This window comes from Trichosurus vulpecula, chromosome 5 (assembly GCF_011100635.1).
Source record: "Trichosurus vulpecula isolate mTriVul1 chromosome 5, mTriVul1.pri, whole genome shotgun sequence".
NCBI classification, from domain to species: domain Eukaryota; kingdom Metazoa; phylum Chordata; class Mammalia; order Diprotodontia; family Phalangeridae; genus Trichosurus; species Trichosurus vulpecula.
In genome coordinates this window covers 84143330-84167177 of record NC_050577.1, presented here as the reverse complement: position 1 = coordinate 84167177, position 23848 = coordinate 84143330, and the positions used below count along the sequence as shown (strand labels likewise).

General features: G+C 37.9%; 1 protein-coding gene across 3 annotated transcripts in view; it reads right to left on the bottom strand.

Annotated features, from left to right (window-relative positions):
- ESYT2 (extended synaptotagmin 2) overlaps positions 1-23848 on the bottom strand; it is a 120991-nt gene that overhangs the window by 62600 nt on the left and 34543 nt on the right. For all 3 annotated transcript variants that reach the window (XM_036759117.1, XM_036759115.1, XM_036759116.1), the window contains exons 2-3: positions 2778-2819; positions 822-956 (exon numbers count right to left, since the gene is read on the bottom strand). In XM_036759117.1, the coding sequence (XP_036615012.1) occupies positions 822-956; positions 2778-2819 (177 nt within the window). The remainder of the gene's footprint in view (positions 1-821; positions 957-2777; positions 2820-23848) is intronic.

The window sequence follows — 23848 nt, the reverse complement described above, 5'->3', positions numbered from 1 at the left end:
CTATGTCAGCATGATATAGAGCTGGAGTAAGTGGTTGTTAACATGATTTGGTTCTGAGGACATACTATGTAACAGTTCCTTCATCCTACTTATTGTTGTTGCTTGAAACTCTAACATTAGAGAGAGCCATCCCTTGGGATAAGTTTTTAATAAATATTTTGTTAAAATGTAAATATCCCCAAGAAATACTGCATAAAGCTGATTATCTAACATAAATGTGAATTCCTTTTAAATCAGTATTCCAATATTTCTAACTGGACATATTCCAATTTCTCTAAAAGCTATTTAAAAAAAAATGAGTCACAGTAAAAGTAAGCCTAGAAGAGTGGAGAGTGATGTGGGGGAGGTATGAGAGGTTGAGAGATTTTTTTGACACAAAAAATACTACTGGAAGAAGACAAAGCTAGGCAGAATGCGAAAATGTTAGATCCTGAGTAGCATGACAATACAGAAGGAGAAGGGGGAAAGCACTTTGACATGAGAGAAGAAGAATAAAAAAGGAAATTTTCATCTTTCGATTGAAGACAAACTGCCCTTACATCACAGTTTTGCTAGGGGCTTACTCTAATGACAAAGTAGAACAAGTAAGGAATATCAGTGAGCAAATATCAGTTCTCTCATCTGTAAAATGGGAATAATAATGCCTACAGTCCTTAAACTCGGAGAGTAGTTGTGGTGATCAAACAGGAAAACAATCTTAAAAGTGTTTTAGATAACGAAGTTCCCTACAGCTAAGTAGCTCAACATCAACTTTATTACGTCACATATATCTTTCTCTATATGCCTACCAAAGACAAAAGAATAACTCAAAAAACACTGACCTGATGACCCATATCAATCTTTGTGAAACTGAAGGTACTGAGGTGAGCATTTGCTCCCCGCACGGCTGGTTCTATTGTTTCTCGAAACAATTTCTCTATAAACTGGCAAATAAAAGGCCACATGTGCTTTACAGTCTAGGAAGGAAAAATAAGAATATGTTAAAAAAAAAAGTTTACAAAAACACAACCTGTTTAAATCATTGAGAATAATGTACCTTCAACTAGATTTATTTTTAGATACTGCCTGTACATTTCATATCCAGAGAGTTTGCTGTACTTCAGATGATTGGGGGGTGGGGGGAGGATATTAAAGGATTCTGGCTACTACTCAGTACAACTATAATAAACCAGAATGTTCCAGGCAGGAAGTGTTCTAGTTAAATGAGTTTTCTGGTTCTCTCATATTCATCATAGATATTTAATATCTGAATTAAATTTAACTCAGGGTTAGATAACTCTTTTGCTAAACTTTTTCATTTTAATCTACTTTCCCTCGTTACAAAACAAACATAACTATTTTTATGACTAAGGAACACTCAATATGCTTTTGGGTAATCATTTAATATCAATTTTCACTATAAACTATTAGAGATGTAGAAGGTTTAGGGCATATAGATGAATATGTAGTAAAAGGCATAGCCTGAGACATGCTTTTGTTTTGAGTTTTGATTGTCCTTTCGCATAAACCAAAAAGAAAAGAAGATCCAGGGATTACCATGCATTAGTATGGCCATTACTGTGAAGAATCAGTCGCATAAAGTCAAAGTACAGTATATTTGCTGTGAACTGACCCAGGTATTCTAAAAAGCAATTTGGAACAATGCACAAAGATTTACTAAAATGTGCATACCCTTTGACTCAGCAATACCACATACTAAGGTCATAACCCAAAGAGATCAAAGAAAGAAAAAAATAGACCCACATGTACAAAAATAATTATGATACACTTTTTTTGTAGTGGCAAAGAACTGAAAACTAAGGGTGTGCCCATCAAGGAGAAAATGGCTAAACAAGTTATAGTATATGAATATAATAGAATACTACTCTACTGTAAAAAATAACAAATGGTAAACTTTCAAAGAAATCTGAGAAGATTTGTATGACCCTATGCATTATGAAGTGAACAGAACTAGGAGAACAATTTAAACAATAACAGTAACAACATAAAAAATAACTTTGAAACCTCAAAGAACTATGATCAATTCAATGACCAGCACGACTCCAGATAATCAGTGATGATGATGCATGTAGCTCGCTGCCCGACAGACAGGTTATGGACTCAAGTTGCAGTATGAGACACACATTTCCAGACATGGCCTGCATGGTAACTTAGTGAGATTGTTTTGGTTTTGTTTTTCTTTTTTTAAATGTACGGAAGTAGGATGGAGGGGGCGGGGGGAGGATAAGGATAGTGTTGACCCCAAAAAAGAAAAGAGGGTCACTGAAGTATTTTTTAAAACCCACAGAAAAAAACAATAGATATGCCAGAAAAATCATAAATGAGAAAGAGAGCTTTAAAAGTGATACACTGAATTTACTCTATATTTAAGAAGAAGAAATTTGTATCTACCAACTTTTTCTGTTCTATGGTGTGTATATAAATACATACATACACACATACACATATAGGAAAATTCTTGTTTCAATGAGTATAGTTAGTATTAGAGTAAAAAAAATTTAAACAAAACAATAAAGCAGGAGATCGATCAGACAAACAGAAAGTATGCTTGCAATATTCCCTTAGGCTTTTCTTTAGTCACAATTAAAGGACATTTCTTCCCAAGATATGGCAAGTAACCCAAAATGACTGAGTTCTAGTTAGCTATAACAAAGAAAAAAATAAAAAACTGATTCTGCTACATAATTTTTAATGCCATAAACTTTAGAATCTCAAACAGGAAAGTGCAGCATCTCATGTTCTAATTCTTATGGAAGATAGGAAGACTTCAGTCTTACCTTATTTAGCCATTCTGCTCTTTCAGTGTCAGGAAAATGGACCTACGACAAAAAAAAAAACAGATATGCCAGATTAATTTGAATATTAATAGGAACAAAAAAACTCAGGTTATTATTTAGCATCGCTATAAATACTTGCCTTGATTATATAATATTGCTTTAGAAAATCTATTATTTCAATATACTCTATAGAGGCAAAACTAGGTTTATATTACTCTATTAACAATAGTAGGAAAATAACTAAGAAGTGAAATAAAGATATGATAATTTGGGTCTTTGACATTTTAGTTTAATAGTGCTTTGAAGAAGGAAAAAAAATCTGCAAAAGTTCTAAGTGCCAAAGAACCAACCTATCTCCTGTATTTTTAACTACCTATAGACATCCTCACTTGAATGTTCTGTTTACACCTGAAACTTTATACAGAATATAAAAGTTGGATTCATCATCTTCCATCTAACCAGGCACCTCTTTGACATTTCCTCCTCCGCAATAGCAAAAATCCAAGCAGTAAGTCTAGCCATTCCTAATGGAACATCATAAGAGGGATATAAAATGCACCTTCCCCAGCCTCAACAAAGTGAGAGGCAGCACAAACTCATCTAACATGGGTAAGTGATACAGCTGGGGAAGATCACAATGAAAAAATGTTGCAAAATCCCATCTCTTTAATAACAAAATTGTCCCACAGACACTCTATGACCATGAATTTTCAACACCATGCTGAGAGGAACTTTACAAAGTGGGATACGCTGCAAAGCATTACCGATTATAACTAAAGTAATGCAAAATATTATTGACAGTAGATAGCACAGGAAAAGGGGAGGTAAACTCAAGAGAATGACAATCAACAGCCCAAGTGATAAACTAATATCACCAAAACATTTAAAGAATAAAAGAAGGCCTTCAGTGCCTAGGGACAGATCATCTCCAGAGGAAGTAAATATAAACCTCACAAATTAGGAAAACGTTTGGAATGGGTACAATCTGTAATAATGAGCATCTAAACTGGTGAATAAGGGATCCACCAAAGTACTCTTTGGAAGACAAGGATTCTGCTGATACTTAATACATATTCTTTTTGATCCCTATTCCTGTATTAAGGCACACAGAACATTATAGAAAATCTGGGTTCCTGAGATGAAGTCTGCTGTTAACAAGCAACATATATCATTTCTGAACCACCAGCTAAGATGAAGACCTTTCTTCACCAGAAAGAATAATCTTAAGGGACTGTTGAAATGTGGTTTTTAAAGATGCTAAATTCTGAATGGTTGGGGGTCAAATTGGTTGGTGATTGAAGGAAACTTGGAATTAGGGATGGTTAAGAAATGATAGGAAAAAAAAAAGAATGCACTTATTTGACCCAGGAATAAAAGAAGACAAACCAAAGATAAACAAAAGGCAATGTGACAAAATTGGGGGCAGGGGGAGAACAACCCTACACTGAGTGTGGATTCAGAAGTTGTGAGCTCAATTCTGCCCTTATAAGATACTGAGCCAGCTACTTAAACTGCATCTCATGGCTTTCACCTACTTGATCTATGACATGAGAATAGTATTTATACTACCTAATCCACATGGTGGTTATGAAGATCAAATAAAATAATTTAAAGTTCTTCTTAACAAGTAAGGTACTATAGAAACACATGAGACTAACCATTAAGAGAGCAGAGTCACTGGAGAAATTTATCCAAACAGGGCCTTAGGGACTTGCTAAAGAGGCAGAGACTGATCCACCAGATCAGGTTTCCAGTAATTGTGGAAACAGCATATTCAATCTGAAATTAAAAACTGAGTTTCCACAAAGAACCAACTTTACTTAGAAATGTGTTAGTCTCAAGGAGAAACAGGCTGAAAATTAAAATAAGTCTAAGTTACAAAAATTTCCACCTTTAATAATCTCTCTCTCTCTCCCTCTCTGTCCCCACCCCTCTCTCCTCCCCTCTCCATCCTCTCTCTCCATCCCCTTTCCTCCCCCTCTACTTTTCCCTCTCCCCATATACAAACATTTTGTAGTATGACAATTCATAACATTGTAATAAATTAGCTTTATTCTGAATGGCTGATGACGAATGGCATATTGTATATATTCACCAAAACTGTCATCTTACTTTACCTTCCCCCAACCCCTCTACTCCCATACCTTACAACCTGTCCTGTGGCTGCACCTAGTCCACATACCCTGAAGCATTTGAAATCATTTAAGCCTCTTATCTTTGGAACTCCCTTCATGGGCCTGCAATGCTCTGACTAGTGCACATGTAACATAACCAGTATATCTTCACATTTGACCCTGTTAATCTTTTCGCTTTCTGCCCTTCCTGAATCCCTTTCTAGCTGAAATAGTAATGACAACAGCTAGTATTTTCATAGTGCTTTAAAGTTTACAAAGCACTTTAAAAATATCTCATTTTATCCTCACAAAAGCCTTGGGATATAGTTACTATTATTATTTTCATTTACAGATGAAGACACTGAGGCAGACGAAGGTTAAGTGACTTGTGCTGGGTCATACTGCTGGTGTCTAATCAATCTAATATTTCCATTGGTATGAGAAAGAGTATGTCAGCTGACTCCCCTTATCACTGCAGTAATTTCAAAAACCAAAACAATCCCTTCCTGGCCACAGGTCCCGATGAGTTGTCTCTCTCTATAAGCATGAAAGTGCTCCTTGAGGGTAGAGCCTATTTGACCTCTGTATTTATATCTTTAATGCTTAGCACAATGCTTGAAAATGCTTTTTCATTCATTTTTTGCCATATTAAAGTTGTCATAAAGGTGAATAGTTTTAAGTTGGGCTTTGGTCCCAAAGTTGCACCACTAAAATGACAAACGCTTTATTTCCCTTAGATGGTGAGTGACCTTGGATAGTAACTGACCAAAAAAAAAAAAAAGCATGTGGAACCCAGAATGATTTCACCATTAGCTTATTCCTTCCTCTCCTAATTTAAAGTGAACACTGCAATCTAGGACCTCCTATCATCATATTTATATATTATAGTATATGTCATTAGTCAATTTCTACCTATTCTTTTGTGCTCAACATTTGCTGAATTAAAGTGAACTCAGGTTGAACCAGAGTAACCTTTATGTGCTGGAGTCTATTGTAAATCTTTCAAGTTTATTCCACTTTTCTGCCTTATGTAGCAAAAATAACTTGTTAATGAACCACTAATGCTTTTGAACCATGGTTGGGTAACCAAAATACATTTTTCCCACTATAAAATACCACCTCTGATATTTCTGGTAACCTCAACCATTCAAGCCATTTTAAGCATAGATAGGAGATAGAATATCTGCTCTGCTCCAACGCCATTTGCTCACATTACTTCCTGCCAAAGAAACAATAGAGGTTCCCTAGCGTATATTGCATCAAATCCCAGCTCTCTGACTTAGTTTTCATTTGAAATTCATTTTCCTCACCACCAATCTATCTCATCAAGTACATTTTTTTTAATGACTCTACCTTTTAGACTCTTATCCAGCCAAATTCATCTACTTATCCCTTTACACTAAATTTATCCATGCAGGCTTCTTTATACATTAGAGAATTTAAGAGCTGGAAAGGACCTCAGAACCATCTAATCCAACCTATTCACATCTAAGAATCCCTTTTACAGTATTCTCAACAAGTGGTCATACAGACTATACTTGAATATGAGGGAATTAGAGACTCTCTTCTCATCTATGTCTAATATTCAAAATTCATCTCAACTCATTTCTTCCAGGAAGCTAGCTCCCCAAATTCTGACCATTCCTTAAAAATTCCCCTCAGCATTTCTGCACTAAGTTTATACTTTGTTTACACTTTCTGGCAGGGTGATTAGTGTTTACTCACTTCTTTTATGTGTCCAAGCAGATTACAAAATCATACCCAAAGGCTTTATCTGTGTTTATCCTTCCAAGAGCACATAATAAAACACTGTATATGTACTCAGTGATCAATGTTTTTTGCTAAGGATAAAATACATTTCATTGTCCTAATTCTTCAACTTATTTATGTTTTACCTCTTTATAGGCAGCTAGATGACACAGCATGAAGAGTACTGGACCTAATGTCAGAAAGACCTGAGTTCAAACAGCCTTAGATGCTTAGTAGCCATATAACCTTGGGGAAATCACTTGTTTGCCTCAGTTTCCTCCTCTGTCAAATGGAGACATTACCTACTCCCTCCCAGAGTTCTTATGAGAATGAGATTATATGTAATGTGATTTGCACATCTTAAAGAGATATATAAATGCTAGCTGCTATTACTATTATCATAGGAGGATCATCTAAATTCACACTTACTTTAAGTACTTATACAACGACAGCCAGAACCTGCTCTCCTTTTGTGTAAAACATCATGTGAGGTGCACCATATCAATAGAGCCTTAAAACAACCACAAGATAATCTATTATTATACTTGGTACTTTATATGGCACCTATAACTTTCAGAGCTCATTTGACTTGGAGTGGAAAAATTACAATTACAACAAGATAACCCTTGGGACTACTACAATTTACAGTTTTGAAGGAAGGTATGAAACAAAGCTGCTAATGAGGTCCTCAAGCATTAGCAAAACAGAGATAGTTACCAAAGTTTCTATGGGACAAAGACTTCACAATTTTTTATCTTTACATCACCTTGCACCGAATAGATGGTCAATATTCAATTTTTCTATGAGAGAAAAGGAATCAAAGGAGGCAATCAGTTATAATAAGAAAAAAATAAGATGAGATTCCCCAAGGCATATTTCTAATCAGAAATTTAAACCACCTTTAAGATGTCCTTACTTTAACACCTGAAAGCATCCATGACTTTACTGTAGCAAGTATTCTCTAAGTGACCAAAGACCAAAAACTCTCCAACCATCTTAGTAGACAGGTTCATGAAGTTAGGTCCAAAAAACCTCATCACCAACTTTTCAGTGATAAGCCTCTCCAAATCTGGCCCATGCAATTGAGCAAATCATTCAAGCTCACTTTCCTCAACCGTAAAATTAGGCTAAAAATAAAATTAGGATAAAAAGTACAGCATAGTGAGGAAAAAATGAATATACAAGTGCTTTGTAAACCTTTAAGTGATGTAATAAATGTCAGTCACTATGATTTTTTTTCGTCCATATTCCATCATTGTACCTGTATTCAGAAATTTCCCAGCTCCTTACCACGTATCTGAGCAAGAAATACACTGGCACAGCTAAGCAGCATCATTTAGTAGAAAGAAAAGGAAACCAATGCAGCCAAAATGAGAAGAAAAGGAGAAAACTGGGAGAAAAAAAAATGTATATTGTTTCTCTGATAAAGGTCTTGTTTCTCAAATAGTTAGAGAACCAGGCCAAATTTATAAAAATGAAAGCTATTCCCCAATTGATAAATGGTCAAAGGATATGAAAAAAGCAGTTTTCGGAGGAAAAAAATCAAAGTTATCAACAGTCATATGAAAAAACATCCTAAATCACTATTGATTAGATAAATACAAATTAATATAATTCTGAGGTCCCAACCGTCACCAGTCATCAGATTGGCTAAGATGACAGAAAAGGAAAATGGCAAATGCTAGAAGGGATGTGGGAAAATGGTGACACTAATGCACTACTGGTGGAGCTATGAACTGGTCCAACCATACTGCAAAACACTTTGGAATAATGACCAAAGGGCTATAAACTGTGCATATCCTTGGACCCAACAATACCATTACAAAGTCCACACCCCAAGGAGATCAAAGAGAAAGGAAAAGGACCCAAAAGGACAAAAATATTTATAGCAGCTCTTTTTGTAGAGACAAAGAATCAGAAAGGAGGGGGTGCCAATCAATTAGGGAACGGCTGAAAAAGCTATGGTATGAGAATATAATACTGTGATGTAAGAACAAAAGAGATGATTTCAGAAAAACCTGGAAGGCTTTTATGAACTAATGCGAAGTGAAGTCAGGAGAACAATTTATACAGTAAAAGCATTGTTGTTAAAGAAAATCAACTGTGAAAGATTTAGTAAGTCTGATCAATACAGTAATCCATAAAACTCCAAAGGACTCGCCTCCAGTTCTTTTTTTTATTGTTTTTTTTTCCAAATATGGATAATGTGTAATTATGTTTTACATGACTTCACATATATATTTACTTTTTTAAAAGAGCAGCACACCAGAGTCAGAAACCCTGAGTTCAAATCTCAGCTCTGCTCTTTATTATTTATTTATTATGACCTTGGAAAAGTTAACATCTCCTCTCTGGGCCTCAGCTGGCAAAATAAGAATACTGATGACCTCTAAGGTCTCCTCCAGCTCTAAATCTGTGAATCTAGGCTCAGCTCATCTAAACCAACTCCTTCATTTTGTAGGTGAAGAAAATTAAAGCCAGAGGTAAACTGACTTGTTCCGTCACAAGACTAAAAATAGTGGCAAAGCCAAGATTTGATAGATCCCTGATTTTCTAGGTGGTACAGTGCTTTGGGTCTGGAATCAGGAAGATCTGAGTTGAAATGCAGTCCCAAAACACTTACTAGGTGTGTGACCCTAGGCAAGTTACTTAACCTTTGTTTCCCTGCAGTTTCCTCATCTGTAAAATGGTGAAAATAAAAGCACTCTCCTCCCAGGGTTGTAGTGAGGATTAAATGAGATAATAGTTGTGAAGTGTTTAGCACATTGCCTGGTACAATGTAAGCACTATATGTCAGCTATTATTATTACTAGTCCAATGTTTATTGTACTATGCCAGATACTCACATGGGCTGTGATGGCAACAGTGTGTACTTCTTTCAAAGGTGCTAATCACATTCACAACTTCTAATCCTCTAAGATTTTATTTTTCCACATCATCCATAGAGGATATACTCAATATGTTTTAGGCATTCCTTTAGGTGTTTTTAAAAAACATTTTGTTACTATTACTTAGGCTTTCCATCCATTTCCCTAGTGGGGGCTCCTGCTACACAACTAACCCATCCTCCTTTTCTGATTGCGCATTTCCTAGATTTAACAGTTCTTTATATATTTTGCAAACAAATCATCATGGATAAAACACTGCCACCTACTTAAGTCTTCCAAGCTTCTTTCCACTGAACTCTGAGTCACCTATGATTTTGATTCTTTAAAAAGTATATTTTTCCTTTCTCTCAAGATGACAAACGAAAAGCCCTCAAACGAACCAAAGGAAAAGAAGATCAAAAAGGAGAAGAAAAAGTAAGATGTGGCTGAAAAGATGGTGAACAAGCCTCAAAAGCACTGCAGTAGGAACCCAGTCCTGGCCCGAGGGAACAGTAGATACTCCAGGTCTGCAAGGTATTCCAGGAGGGCCATGTACAAGCGGAAATACACTGCACCAAAAACCCGGATTGAAAGGAAAAAGAAAGAGAAGGTGCCTGCTACTATCTCAAAGCCAGTTGGTAGTGATAAAAATGGAGGAACCCAAGTGGTAAAGATTCGCAAAATGCCTCGGTATTACCCTGCTGAGGATGCGTCTAGAAAGCTGCTAAGTCATGGCAAAAAGCCCTTCAGCCAGCAAGTGAGGAGATTTCAAGCTAGCATCACCCCAGGCACTGTTCTGATCATGCTCACTGGCCACCACAGGGGCAAGCAAGTGGTTTTTCTGAAGCAGCTGGCTAGTGGCTTGCTACTGATGACTGGACCTCTGACCATCAACTGTGTTCCCCTGAGAAGGACCTATCAGTAATTTGTCATTGCCACCTCTACCAGGGTTACCTTTCAGGTGTAAATATCTCAAATCATTTTACTGATGCTTACTTCAAGAAGAAGAGATCTGTAAACCTAGGCACCAAGGAGAGGTTTTTTACACAGAAACAGAGAAATACGAGATTACCAAGCAGCACAAGGTTGGTTGGAAAACAGTGAACTCTCACACGCTGCCCCAAATCAAGAAAATTCCTCAGCTCCCTGTCTACATGCATTCCGCATTCTCTTTCTCCAATGGAGTTTATCCTCACAAACTGGTGCTCTAAATGCCTTACAGAGAACTCTTATTAAATATTTGGGATAGCTTTTAAAAAATAATATGGTGTCCCTTGATTATAATCACATAGAGTCACTAGAGAATACTGCTACTTAAAAAATCGGTTTTTGGTGAAAGCAAACTTGGAATCACCAGAAACACTGTACAATTTTCCAAATACCATTCAGAGTATCTCCTCTCCAATTCTGGGCCCAGATCCAGTGCCTCTCTCAGACAGATATGGGGATGCACTACAACATGCAATTAGACGAACAAGAATTTCTTCACCCATTTGGCTTTTTCTCTATGTATGGTCAGGCCAATTACTTTGACATGGCTCTGGATGTGATCAAGGACACCATGCAATGTTTCTGAGACTTGAAAGAAGCCAGGTACTAAAGGGTTTGTCTCTACACAAGGCATGTTTGCATAACAAGGAAAAAAATCTTTGAGGAACTCTGATTTGTACTTTGATGATTATAATCAAAGAATCATTAAAACATTATTTCTATAGCACTATCACGTCTATCAAAGAATCTTATGTAATCTTAATGTATATAAAGGAAAAACTGTGCTGGAGGTGGGGACTCTAAGCCTTCATTTTGTTCTACTGAGTCAATTTTTTTTTTTATAATCAGCAATAAACACAGCAGGATTTAGTATTCCCTACACTTTTAAGTCTATAATGACTATAAAGAAGATACTGCAGAATATAATTTGTAAAAGCCTACTTTCTTATATCTTATATTTTCATAATATATACTTAATACTTATGTATATGTCAAATATCCTATGTAGATAAGAAAAAAAGTATATAGGACAGCTAATGTCTTTGCAGTTGCCTTTTTTGAATAAAAGTAGATCTTTCCATTCTTTTGGAAACTTTCCTTTTTTAGCAATATCAAACTTGGCCAAGAGAGTTGATCATTAGATCGACCAAAGAGGTCTCCTAACTGCTCTTCTTGCTTCTGGTGTCCTTTCTAAGTACCCTCCAGGGATATGCCAAATTAATATTACCTTATCAGTCTGACTATAACACTCTCCAAGTTCAAGAAGCTTCAACGGTTCACCACTGTGACAGGGGTGTGGAACATGTGTCCTCAAGGCCACAATTTTTCTGTGAGGTTTGGATTCAGTCAAAGGGTCGTGGTTGAGGACCTATAGGGCCACATGTGGCCTTGAGGCCACAGGTTCCCCAACCCTGGTAGACTATCAAACACAAACTCCTCTGTTTGGCATTTAAAGCCAAAGCTTGCTCGCTCTCTCGCTCTCTCTCTCTCCCCTCTCCCTCTTTCCTTCCCTCAACTGACCTACTGACTTTTCACTGCATATGATACTACATCTCCCATGCCTGAGTCTTTGTGCAGGCTGATCTCCATGCCTGGAATTCTTTCTCTTCACCTGTCTCTTAGAACCACTAGCTCTATTCAAGTTTCTGCACAAATGCCACCTTCCTTTAGAGGCTTTTCTTGATTCACACAGTTGTTGACAGCAATCACTCATCACTGGTCATGTATATAGCTTATATCTGCCTATGAACATTTTGTATTCCCCCTAGTAGAACATAAACTCCAAGGAGGCAAAGACTTTCCTTTTGCATATGAAATCCCAGCTTGTGGTACACAGTAGGTGTTTACTGATTGATTTCTAATTTCATGCAACCCACCCAAGCTTGTAGCTCCACAGGTATAGCTCCTGAGAAGCCAAGGTCACTCCCACAACACAATGAGGCACTGAAGTAGAGGTGAGGTGAAAGAAGTATGCCATTTGGTCTGGACCTGAGATTTCTTTGGCATAGGGCACCCTAGTGAGGAAATTCTCTCCATCGATGCTGACTGGCAAATGCTCTGCAACTCACAGTTACATAGAGTTGTCTGAGATACAAAGAGGTTAAGTCATTTGCCTAGGGTCACACAGTTAATTTTTCAAATATGGAGCCTTGAGTCCCTATCTTACCAATACAGAGGGTAAAGTTGGTTCTCTAAACTACTTTGCTATGCTGTTTCTCTCCCTATACTATATTTGCCAAAAAAAATTATGATTCTATGGTGAAAAATTATAAAACAATTCTAGGGCTCAATAAGCAAACTAAAACATGGTGATAAGACGAAGTAATAATTAGAGAAGTTTTTTTGTTTTCTTAATGAGCAGTATAGGGTCTGTGCAGATGTGAGGAAATTTGTGCACATGAAAATAACATAATGGTATATACTTATTAATTGGATCTATTTGAAAATATGCACATGAGAGATCCAAAGAAAGTTTAGAGTGGCATAAATACTTAAAATTTAATGTTTAGGGTATTTTCTTTAGGAGGAATGGGTAAATTTACTTAAGTTCACAATTTTAAAGATATTTTTAACACTCCTCTCTTTCCTTTCCCTTGAAAAATATATGTCTCATTCTGTACTTCTACTCCAACACCCTTCCTGTAAGATGTGGGTAGCATAATTAATCATTAGTCTTTTGGAGACATAATTAGTTTTGTTTATTTTAATTCTTGAGTTTTTCACAGTTGTTTTCCTTTAGAATTCTGCAGTAATAAAAAATGTTCTCCTGGTTCTTTTAAATTCACTCTGAATCAGTTCTTACAAGTTTTCTCAGGTTTCTCCGAATTTGTTCCTTTTGTAATTTCTGACTGTACATTCTCCCCTACCCTTTCTGAAGAATTTCTTTGCTCTGAGACATGGGGAGCCTGAGACAAAGACTCCATGAATGACTAATATTTCACATAATGATGGCATCCAATAAAAAATCTGGTGAGCTAAAATAAAAGCACTACTGAGAATTGTTGTGGTTAAAGACATTAAGGAGGCAGGGGCTGAGACTATCCTAACCAGAGGGGTCTACATATTTCATCTTTCCAGCTGGCTCCAAAAGAAAGACCAAAGCTCAAGACTCAGATTACATGAAGTACTACTTACTACTAGCCAGCCAAAAGTGAATCACTTTGCATGTTTAATAATGGTTTGTTTATCTGGTGTTTCAGAACTCCATCATGCCCTGAGACAGTTGGCTAGCAACATACCAAAACTTAACAAATATTACATTCTTTCACAAGTAAAGCTTTGGTACCAGACCCAGTGTCTTATACATAGACCAAAAGTATTTAAGGGCTGCTTTCCATTAGTGGCGGCCAACACTAAAAACTTTCCTTTAAAAGCCATAGGACTGTGGAAAAGATTTGAGGTGTGATGAAGAGATGCTGTTTACAAAGTCACAGAAGCTAACTTTTGGTAAAGCTATGAAAACAATTATTTCCTTACCCAAAGATGAGCTAAAGCAGAAATGTCAAATACACATGCAACACAAGTATGACTAAACCAGATTAAAATGTAATTAGGAAATATTTGACAAAATAAATAAAATACAGTAGAATAGTGATAATGTTAATAAGTAGTTTTCTAAGTCAATATGCTCAAAGATGCTTAAGTACATTTAACAGTCTGTTTCTATTTGAGTTTGACCAATTACAGCTACCACGAAGCTAAAGGATGTCAAAGTAATCTCCAGTTTGTCCTTAAACAAACTGGCCAAAATTATGAATATATATTATCATGCCTACTACATTTAAACAAAGGAATTGCCACACCAATTTAGGCTTTCATATTACTTTTTATTAAATATTAAGAATAATTTTAATAAATAATGAAATTAATGTCCTATTAATTATATTACAATATAATTATCATTTAAAAAGTAAAGAAAGTACAAAACTTGAATCTTCCAGTATCTTTTGGGAGAGAGGGCTTTGGGGAAAATTTATGTAACCATAACTGTTTGGGATCTTTAAACTAAGTGTGAGTGGTTTCGAGACTTTTTTTACTTTACCAAACTAAAGCAACCTGAAGACCTTACAACATGAAGAAAAACTGTCAATCTTGACAAATTTTCAACCAATGACCAGCCTTTCTACTAATCCACAGACCCTGATTGAGAGCCTGTCTCCCCTCCTCCTCACTTCCCTATACCTTTACCAACTCTACCTCCTCTACCACCTCTATCACCCACACAGCAGCACACAAGCTTTCTCAGCTGGATACATTGCCCTTAAAGGGTTGTGACTAAGTATTTCTACCACCTCTCATTTAAACTTTGCTCCTCTGTGGCAAGGTTCTATTACTTGATTACTGGGCTCACCAGGTAATACTTTACCACTCAGTTTGGGGCAGGTTAGGTAAAGAACTGGGTAAGAACCCCAAAATTCCATCCATAATCAAAAACAGGAAGTTCATAAAGCCAAAGCTGAAAGGAAACATGCCTAGTATGAATAAACTCCTGTGAGAAATCTTGGGCAATAACTCTTTTCTAATTCTATAGCAAGCAGTGAGCACAGAACTAGGCCACAGGGGGTACTCTATATGCACCGGCTGTTGTAGGTCCCCTCAACTATTAGAATTCATTGCTTGGTGTCTGGTTTAAAGTTTCTATGACCTTTCTTATCATGTGAATTTTTAACTACATTTGCTAATGCAAATGAGGTGATATTGCTTGCTTGAAAACACGTGTGCATCAACACATTTGTGCACAGCAACAATACTGATCAAAGCCTTTTTCCCTGTGTAAGGATCTTTATGTAGTGAAGTTTATTCCCTCTGCCCTGCAAAATCACTCATCTGTAGAATCCCAAGGAGCAAGCTGAATACACCTCCATCAGAAGCCCTTTGATCCTCATTAGAGAGAACAAAGCCAAGGCCATCCTCCCAGGACTGGCTAGGCAATTTAGAAGTAGAACTCCACAGGAAGATTCATGTTCACAATAACTGTTTACTAATCACTATATTTGTGTAGTTTTAACTGCTTCCAGCTTTCTTTTGTGTTATTTCCTCAATTCTAAATTCATAGGAAGCTGTCCACCTGGGCCCAAATAGCCTCATAACACCTGGGATAATAAATAAGATCCTCCACATACCCCTTTCTTAGCCAACCTCAATTAGAGCAAGAAACATTCCAATTCCATATTCTCAGACGCAGCAACCAACTACAGCAAAATTCCCAAAGTGTAGAATTGTAAAGAGGTGTAGCAGACCACACCTGGCTCTTCATCAATCACCATTCTGGGAATCACCCAAAAGGAGGAAATACACTTAAAACATGTTATATATAAAAGGGAATTTTCCTGGTTTTTTTTTGAAAGAGGAAAAGTGGGGAAGCCATCTTTGAGACTGCCCCACCACCATGACAATCCAAGCACCAATCTAGAGGGCTGTAGCAGTATCCTCTCCTATAGCCGATAAGGCCTATGCCAGCCATAAACCATATCCTTGAATAAATCTCATTAGGACATGTAAATCTTGTGAGTGGACTTTCTCCTTTTCTCCTCTGTGAGAAGCTGAGTTATCACATAATCACTCCTTTTGTCTTCAAATGTGGGAAATGAAATGGATAGGAGAAAATGATCAAACTTCCTCTCATTGTAAACCTCCTTTAACTTGTGAGAGCCTTTTATCAAGTAGATAAAAATATAGCTCACATTATCATGAGGCTAATATATGCTACATACTTGAAGAAAAGAGGCATACATATTCTCCTTTAATTCTTATTCTAGATCAGGGCTATCCAAAATGTAACCCGATTTATGCGCCTGCCTACAAGCATAGAAAGTTACATAAATGCTTTAGTAAATGAAGCCGAGCTACCTCAGAGCTCTCACTAAAATGGCAAATCAAAATATACTGTCTATTGCTTCAATAAAAACCTAAGACTGGACAGCCCTGCTCTAGATCTAATAATGTAGCAATCAGTACACACACACACACACACACACACACGGAGATGGAGAGTTAGGAAGAGATAGGCAGAGATAGACCCACAGATAGAGTTTCCTGCAGTGCACAGGAATTGGCCAGGGGCTCCCTTTCCAAGAACATGTTATAAAATCATGCTCATATCTGGCCTTCCACCCTAAGAGACCTTTAGCTAGAAAGGAAAATTGAGAAGAGTCTCAAATAATGGGGGAAGATAATTATTATTCACTGAAAAGCTGTTGAAAAATTGCATAGCACAGGGAGAAAATGAGATTAGAACAACTTTATAGTATCATACAACAAATTCCACCTACAACAATGAATGCTGAAGCACCTAAATTTAAAAAAAAAAAGGAAGTTATTTATCATAACTTGAGAAAAGAAAATTCCTATCTATTTAATATTTCAAAAAATCTGAACTACCTGTATGTGATCATAATCATCTCTCTTTATGCCTTAACTAATCTTCACCCTCTCCCTGATCTCTAACTCTCTGTAGTGCTCACCCAGTTCATTGACCCTGCTTTTCCCCCCTTCTCCATCTCCATTCTAAAATGAATCAAATTGTACAGTATCATGCGGTCTTGAATCCCCTGTCCCCTGTCCTTTCAATGCTCATGCAATGCCAAATCTCAACCCAGGACCATTCCTACGATCCTTATCTGCTCCTACTAACATGATGCTGAACAGAGCTGGAGGAAATCACACAAAAAAGCCCAATAGGTCAGACAAATGTATATGGTCTATTATCAACTAGACCCTCACCACAGTAATAAATCAACAGTTATTAAGCATAAGTTCCAGCGGCAAAAACGCAAAGAATAAAACAAACCCCATCCTGAAGGAGCTTACTTTTTAAGAGGAGAGACAAGAACACATGTAAATACAAATAAATACAAAGTAGATAAAAGCTGGTTAGGAAGCAAGGGAGGGCACTAGCAGTTGCAAGGATCAGGAAAGGCTTCAAGTAAAGTATTTCGAGAAGGAAGAGGGAGATTTCATGAGCCAGAGGTGAGGAAAGAGTGTATTCCACGCATGAGGGATGCCCAGTGCAAAGATACACTGATTGGAATGATGCATCATAAGAAACAGGGAGAAGGCCAGTTTGCTGGGTTGCAGAGGGAGAAGGTAGCACAGGGAAAGTAATGTCCAATGAAACTGGAAAGAAAGGTTGGGGTCAAGTCATGTAGGGCTTTCAAGGCTAAACAGAGAAGTCTGTATTTGATGGTAGAGGCTAATAAGTTTACTATTTAGGGAAAAGGAAAGGAACAAGCATTTATTAAGTGTTTACTATGTGTAAGCGCTATGCTAAGCACTTTGCAGATATCTCATTGGATCCTTATAACAATCCTGCAAGGTAGGTGTTATTATTATTCCCATTTTACAGATGAGGAAACTGAGGCAAAGAGTAAGTGACTTGCCCAAGGTCACACAGCTTGTAAGTGTCTGAAGCTGCATTTGAACTCAGGTCTTTCTTCTTCTTGATTCCATGGCCAGCATTCAATACACTAAACAACTTAGCTGCCTGTGTAGCAGGGGTACAAGATGAAAAATCAATCCTTTTACCCTGCCCTGACTTTCTATTCCACTCACTACAGCAGCTGTTTCACACTTGTCCTTCTCTCTTCAACGTTACCATATGATCCCTTCCCACCAACACTCCTTGAGGACCTTGCCATACACACAGCTGCAGGGAGGGAGGGGGAGCCATTTGCCAAGAGCTCCCTTTTCTAAAACTCTGAACACTTTGATATTATCCCTTGCTCTCCTCTTTTACTCTATTTGCTGATAAGATGTCCCCTTGATGCAACCCCTTCTTGGTCAACTAGAGCAGGCTGGCCACACCTCCTTTCAATCATCATCTTCTCTCTTGCACTGACAGTGAGCATGAAGAAAGTAGAGGTACACAGGACTAAAAAGCTACAGAAACCACCATCAGCTATGAGATCATCAATGCCAGACTTCAAGAATAAAACTCTATGGGTGAATCAAGCAAAAGGTGTTTTGTTTTGTTTTGTTTCTGGTTGGGAGACTTGAGTTATAGAAGGAGAATTACTGGTTCATTTTTATAACTTTGCAGTGCAAAAAATCAACTGGGACACAGATCTTTCTATGACAATGAAACAACAGCTTTGCTGGGGGAAGCTATGACAAGATGGCTGGCTTTAGGAGATAAAGCCTTGGACATTTCTTTGTTTCTCACAGATGAGTTGATAGGAAAACCAGTCCTGCAGAAGAGAGAGAATGAGCGAGTGGCTGTGAAGAAGTAGCCTGAGTAGGATTAAGTGGGAGGGCCTAGGCTTACTCACTTGTACAACACAGAACTGTCCTATCACTAATTGATGTTGATATGTCTTACTTCTTTCTTTGATGAGCTTTGGACCTCCTTTTCCATTTGGCCAATTATGCTTTTAAAGGCATTCTTCTCCTCGTTGGCTTTTTGGACTTCTTTTACCATTTGGCCTAGTCTGTTTTTTAAGGTGTTATTTTCTTCAGTAATTTTTGGTGTCTCCTTTACCAAGCTGTTGACTCATTTTTCATGATTTTCTTGTGTCATTCTCATATCTCTTCCCAATTTTTCCTCTGCCTCTCTTACTTGATTTTCAAAATCCTTTTTGACCTCTTCCATGGCCTGAGATCAATTCATCTTTTTCTTGGAGGCTTTGGATGTAGGAGCTTTGATTTTGTTGTCTTCTTCTGAGCGTGTGTTTTGATCTTTCTTGTCACCATGGTAACTTTCAATAGTCAGAATTGTTTTTTTTTTCATTGTTTTCTCATTTTTCCAGCCTACTGGTAGACTTTTAACTCTTCATTAAAGTAGGGCTCTGCTTCTAAGGTGGAGGGCACACTGTCCCAATCTTCAGGGCTTTTGTGCAGCTGTTTTCAGAGGTACTTCTAGGAACCTGTAAGTTTTCAGTTCTTCAAAGGTGGTATGATCTAAGGAGAGGTGTTTACTACTCCCCTGGCCTGTGCTCTGATCTGTTAATGACCACAAACACTCTTTTCTGCCCTGGAACTGTGAGGAAGGTTCCCTTTCAATGTGGCCACAAACTTTGCTATACTAGTGCTACACCTTGTCCCACCAACTGCCACCCAGAAACATGACGCAGATCCAAGTACAGACAAAGCAACAGAATCCTGCCTCAGTGCTAGCTGTAATCTCCTTCTGACCACTTGTTCAAACCCTTCACCATTTGTGGGCTGAGAACTCCAGAAGCAGCTGCTGCTACTGCCACTGCTGATTTAGTTACTCCCCAAGACCTGTTCCTGGTTTGCTATGGCCAGGGCTGTGTTGGTGTGGCCTGTGCTTAACTACGCTCCTTTCTCACCCAGGTGCAACAGACCCTTCCCACTGACCTTCTAAGTTGCCTTTGGCGTATGTGGGCTGAGAAGTGTGGAAACCACCATTGCTGCCAATGATTGAGTCACCCTGAAGATTGTTTCAGGTTTGCTGGGACTGGGTGTGTGCTGGTGTGGCCTACTCTGGACTGTACTCCTCTCTCACCCCAATGCAAGAGACCTTTCCTGGTGAGTTTCCAAGTTGTTTTGGGTTGGAAGTTTGTTTTACTCCATCTTTTTGTGGGTTCTGCTGCTCTAGAATTTGTTTAGAGTCATTTTTTAAAGGTATTTGCAGGGTTTTAGGGGAAAATTCAGGAAAGTCCCTGCCTTTACTCCATCATCTTGGCTCTGCCTCCTATTTCCTTCTATATATCTATGTATGTATATATTATATGTGTATATGTACACATATGTAGACATATTTATATATGTACATGCACAGACATATTTATATATTTCTATCACTATCACTCCCAACCAAATCCCCTATGAATCCAAACAAATCCACAATCTATACATTGGCAATGTCTAAAAATGGATTATTTTCCCTTTAAAACTCACCCCTCTTACTAACTTCTCTATTTCCAAGAAAGGAACCACAACTCTCTATTTCTCCCGGTTCCCAACCTTGGCATTATCCTCAACTCCTTACTCTCTCTTACCCTGCCTATCCAATTAGTTGCCAAACCTTGCTATTTCTATGCCCACCGCATCTCTCTCATTCATCCATTTCACTCTAGTCAGAATGTTACCACACTGATATCAAATATAAACTCCTCCACCTGACTTTTAAAGCTTTTCACAATTTCTGGCTTCCATATGCCGTTGCAGTCTTACTAGACAAATCCTCTATAAACTCCACTTCCTGCACACTCCTGTCAAACACACTGGCCATCTTGTCATTCCTCAAAGTATACTCCATCTCCCAGCCTGGAGTGCTGTCCTATTTCACTGCTATCTCTGGGTATCCCCAATACTTCCTTCTAAACTCTGCATAAGCCCCACCTTCAGAATCTGAGACTTACCAGTAAGGAAGAACTGGTTATTGGCCTACATATGTTGGGAATCTTGAGCTATACAGGGTAAATGTTACTGTAAGTCAGAAGGACTATATAGGTCCCTATTGGAAGGCAGTGGGAGAATATTTTTTTTACTTTATGAATTTTTTAAATGGTGAAAAAATAAAACCTTTTCTTTGTTTAATGCCCTTATTAGCCTGAGTGCTCATAGGAAAGCATTTCGTGCAAGCAAAATGAGTCAGATACTGAAGTTCCCGAGACTGAGATATAAACCAGAGAAAACTTGTGGGGCAAATCTCAAAAATGAACTGGTAAGTTTCAGATACTGAATACAATCTCCACTTTTTGAAGGATGAAATTATCGTTCAGGTGAGTTAGGAATTTTTTAGATGAAAACATGAATAGGGGAGCCAAAAGGGTAGAGTACAGGCCAGGACCCACCTGAGCTAACATTCCTACAAACAACTTTAAAATAACACCTCAATCTAATTTTGGAATGACAGGGCCAACGAAAGGTCAGAAGATCTCTTCCTAGACTGAGACAACTCAGAAGACGGTCCCTCGGAGAGGTCTGTAACATGGGAGTGGGCACAGACCCAGAGTTCAGGAGGAGCACCAGCAGGAGGCCTTGAAGGCAGCCACAACAGAAGCAGCAGCAATTTTGGGAGCCTGAGGACAGAGCAGCAAGTGAGTCAGACAACCGATCAGAAAGAGATTAAAGGGGACCCTTTGCGGGCACAGGGTGCAGCTACTGCTGACTGACAATTTTGTTGCCCATACAAGATTCTAGGTTGCAGTTCCACAGCAAAGAAGAATGCTGGTCACAAAGGACATGGGTTTAGTCACAGTTCTAGGACCAAGACGAAGGCAAGCAACAGCAGGGGAACAGCAGACCTAACCGCAGTCCCGGGGTCATGAGAAGCAGTTGCTGCTGCAAGAGAGCAAGGACCCTGCTTGGGCAAAGACCAGAGCATAAGCCAGGAGAGCACTGACCACACCTCTCCCAGGATACCACCACCTTGAAAGCACTGAAAATTTGCAGACTCCTAGAACTAGCTCTGAAAATGGCAGCATGAAAAGTCTGAAGCTTGAGACACTGCCTCCCCACTCCCTACCAACTCCCCAATGGTGAGCAAAGCCAAACTTTACCATAAAGTTCAAAGTCAAGAAATAAGCTGGAAAAGTGAGCAAACAAACAAAAAAAGAACTTTACCATAAAAATCTACAATGGTGGTAAGGAAGAGCAAGAAATAAACTTAGAAGTCAACAGTGTGAAAACCGATACAAACTACGCCTCAAAGAAAAATGCTAATTGGACCCAAGCCCAAGAATTCCTGGAAGAGTTTAAGAAAGAGCTAAAAGTGGTAGAGGAAAAACTCGGGAAAGATAAAAGAAAATTATGAAAAGAGAATTAACAGCTTGGTTTTTTTAAAAAAGGCGCAAAGTTTCATTGAAGAAAAGAACTCCTTAAAAAGCAGAATTAGCAAAATGGAAAAAGAAATACAAAAGCTCACTAAAGAAAATAATTCCTTAAAAACTGGAATTGGACAAGTAAAAGCTAATGATTCCATGGGACTTCAAAAAGTCAAAAGAATGAAAAAAGTAGAAGAAAATGTGAAATATCTCATTAGAAAAACAACTAACCTGGAAAATAGATTGAGGAGAGATGATTTAAGACTTATTGGACTACCTGAAAGACATGAACAAAAAAGGAGTTTAGACACCATATTTTAAGAAATTATCAAGGAGAAACTGTCCTGATATCTTAGACCCAGAGGGTAAAATAGAAATTGAAAGAATACACAGATAACCTCCTGAAAGAGATTCCAAAATGAAAACTCACAGGAATATTACAGGCAAATTTCAGAGCTCCCACATTTTAAGGAGAAAATATTGCAAGCAACCAAAAAAAAATCAAGCATCATGGAGCTATGGTCAGGATCACACAAGAACTAGGAGCTTCCATGTTAAAGAAGCAGAGAGCCTGGAATGATATTCTAGAGGGGAGCTAGGATGCCAACTAATAATAATAATCGACCCAGTAAAATTAAGTATAATCCTTCAGGGGAGAAAACAGACAATCAATGAAACAGAAGACCTATAAGAAGCATAAAATGTAAACATGGAAGAATAATCATAAGGGACTCAATAAAGTTAAAGTGGAAGTTACAATCCTACATGGGAAGATGATACATATAATTCCTAAGAATTTTATCATTATTAGGGCAGTTAGAAAATGCACAGAGGGCATGGGTGTGAGTTGATTGTGTTGGGATGATCTCCAAAAAACTATAATGTAGAGGCAAGAAAGAGGGATGCACTGGTGGAAGGGTAAAGATAGAGAGAGGCAAATTTCCTCACATAAAGGAGGTCCACAAAGAAGAGCTTTTTTATAGTGATGGGGAAAGTGGTGGTGGGAAATGCTTGAGCCTCAATCTCATTGGTTGGTTCAAAAGAGGGAAAAATACACATACACACACACACACACAGAGTCAGTCAGTCAGTTGAGAACATAAATCTATCTTACCCAATAGAGAGATAAGAGGGAAAGGGAATAAGAGATATTAGGTGGGGGGGGGGGGAATCATATGAGGCAGCAGTCAGAAGCAAGACAGTCTTTTGAGGAGGAACAGAATAAAAAGGATAAATAGGAAAAGTGGATGGAGAGAAATGCACAATCAATGATCATAACAGTGGATGTGAATGGGATGAGCTAACTCATAGAATGGAAGTAGATAGCAGAATGGATTGGAAACCAGAATCCAACAATATGTTGTTTACAAGACACAAATTTAAAACAGAAAGATAAACACACAGTTAAAATAAAGGGCTAGAGCAGAATCTATTTTGCTTCAGCTGAAGTATAAAAAAAAAAAGTTGAGGTAGCAATCATGATCTCCAATAAAGCAAGAGCAAAAATAGATCTAAAAGAGATAATCAGGAAAATCACATTTTGCTAAAAGATACCATAGGCAACAAAGTTACATCAAAAAATTTTAGGGGCAAATTCCTTGGATAAAAGTCTCATCTCTCCA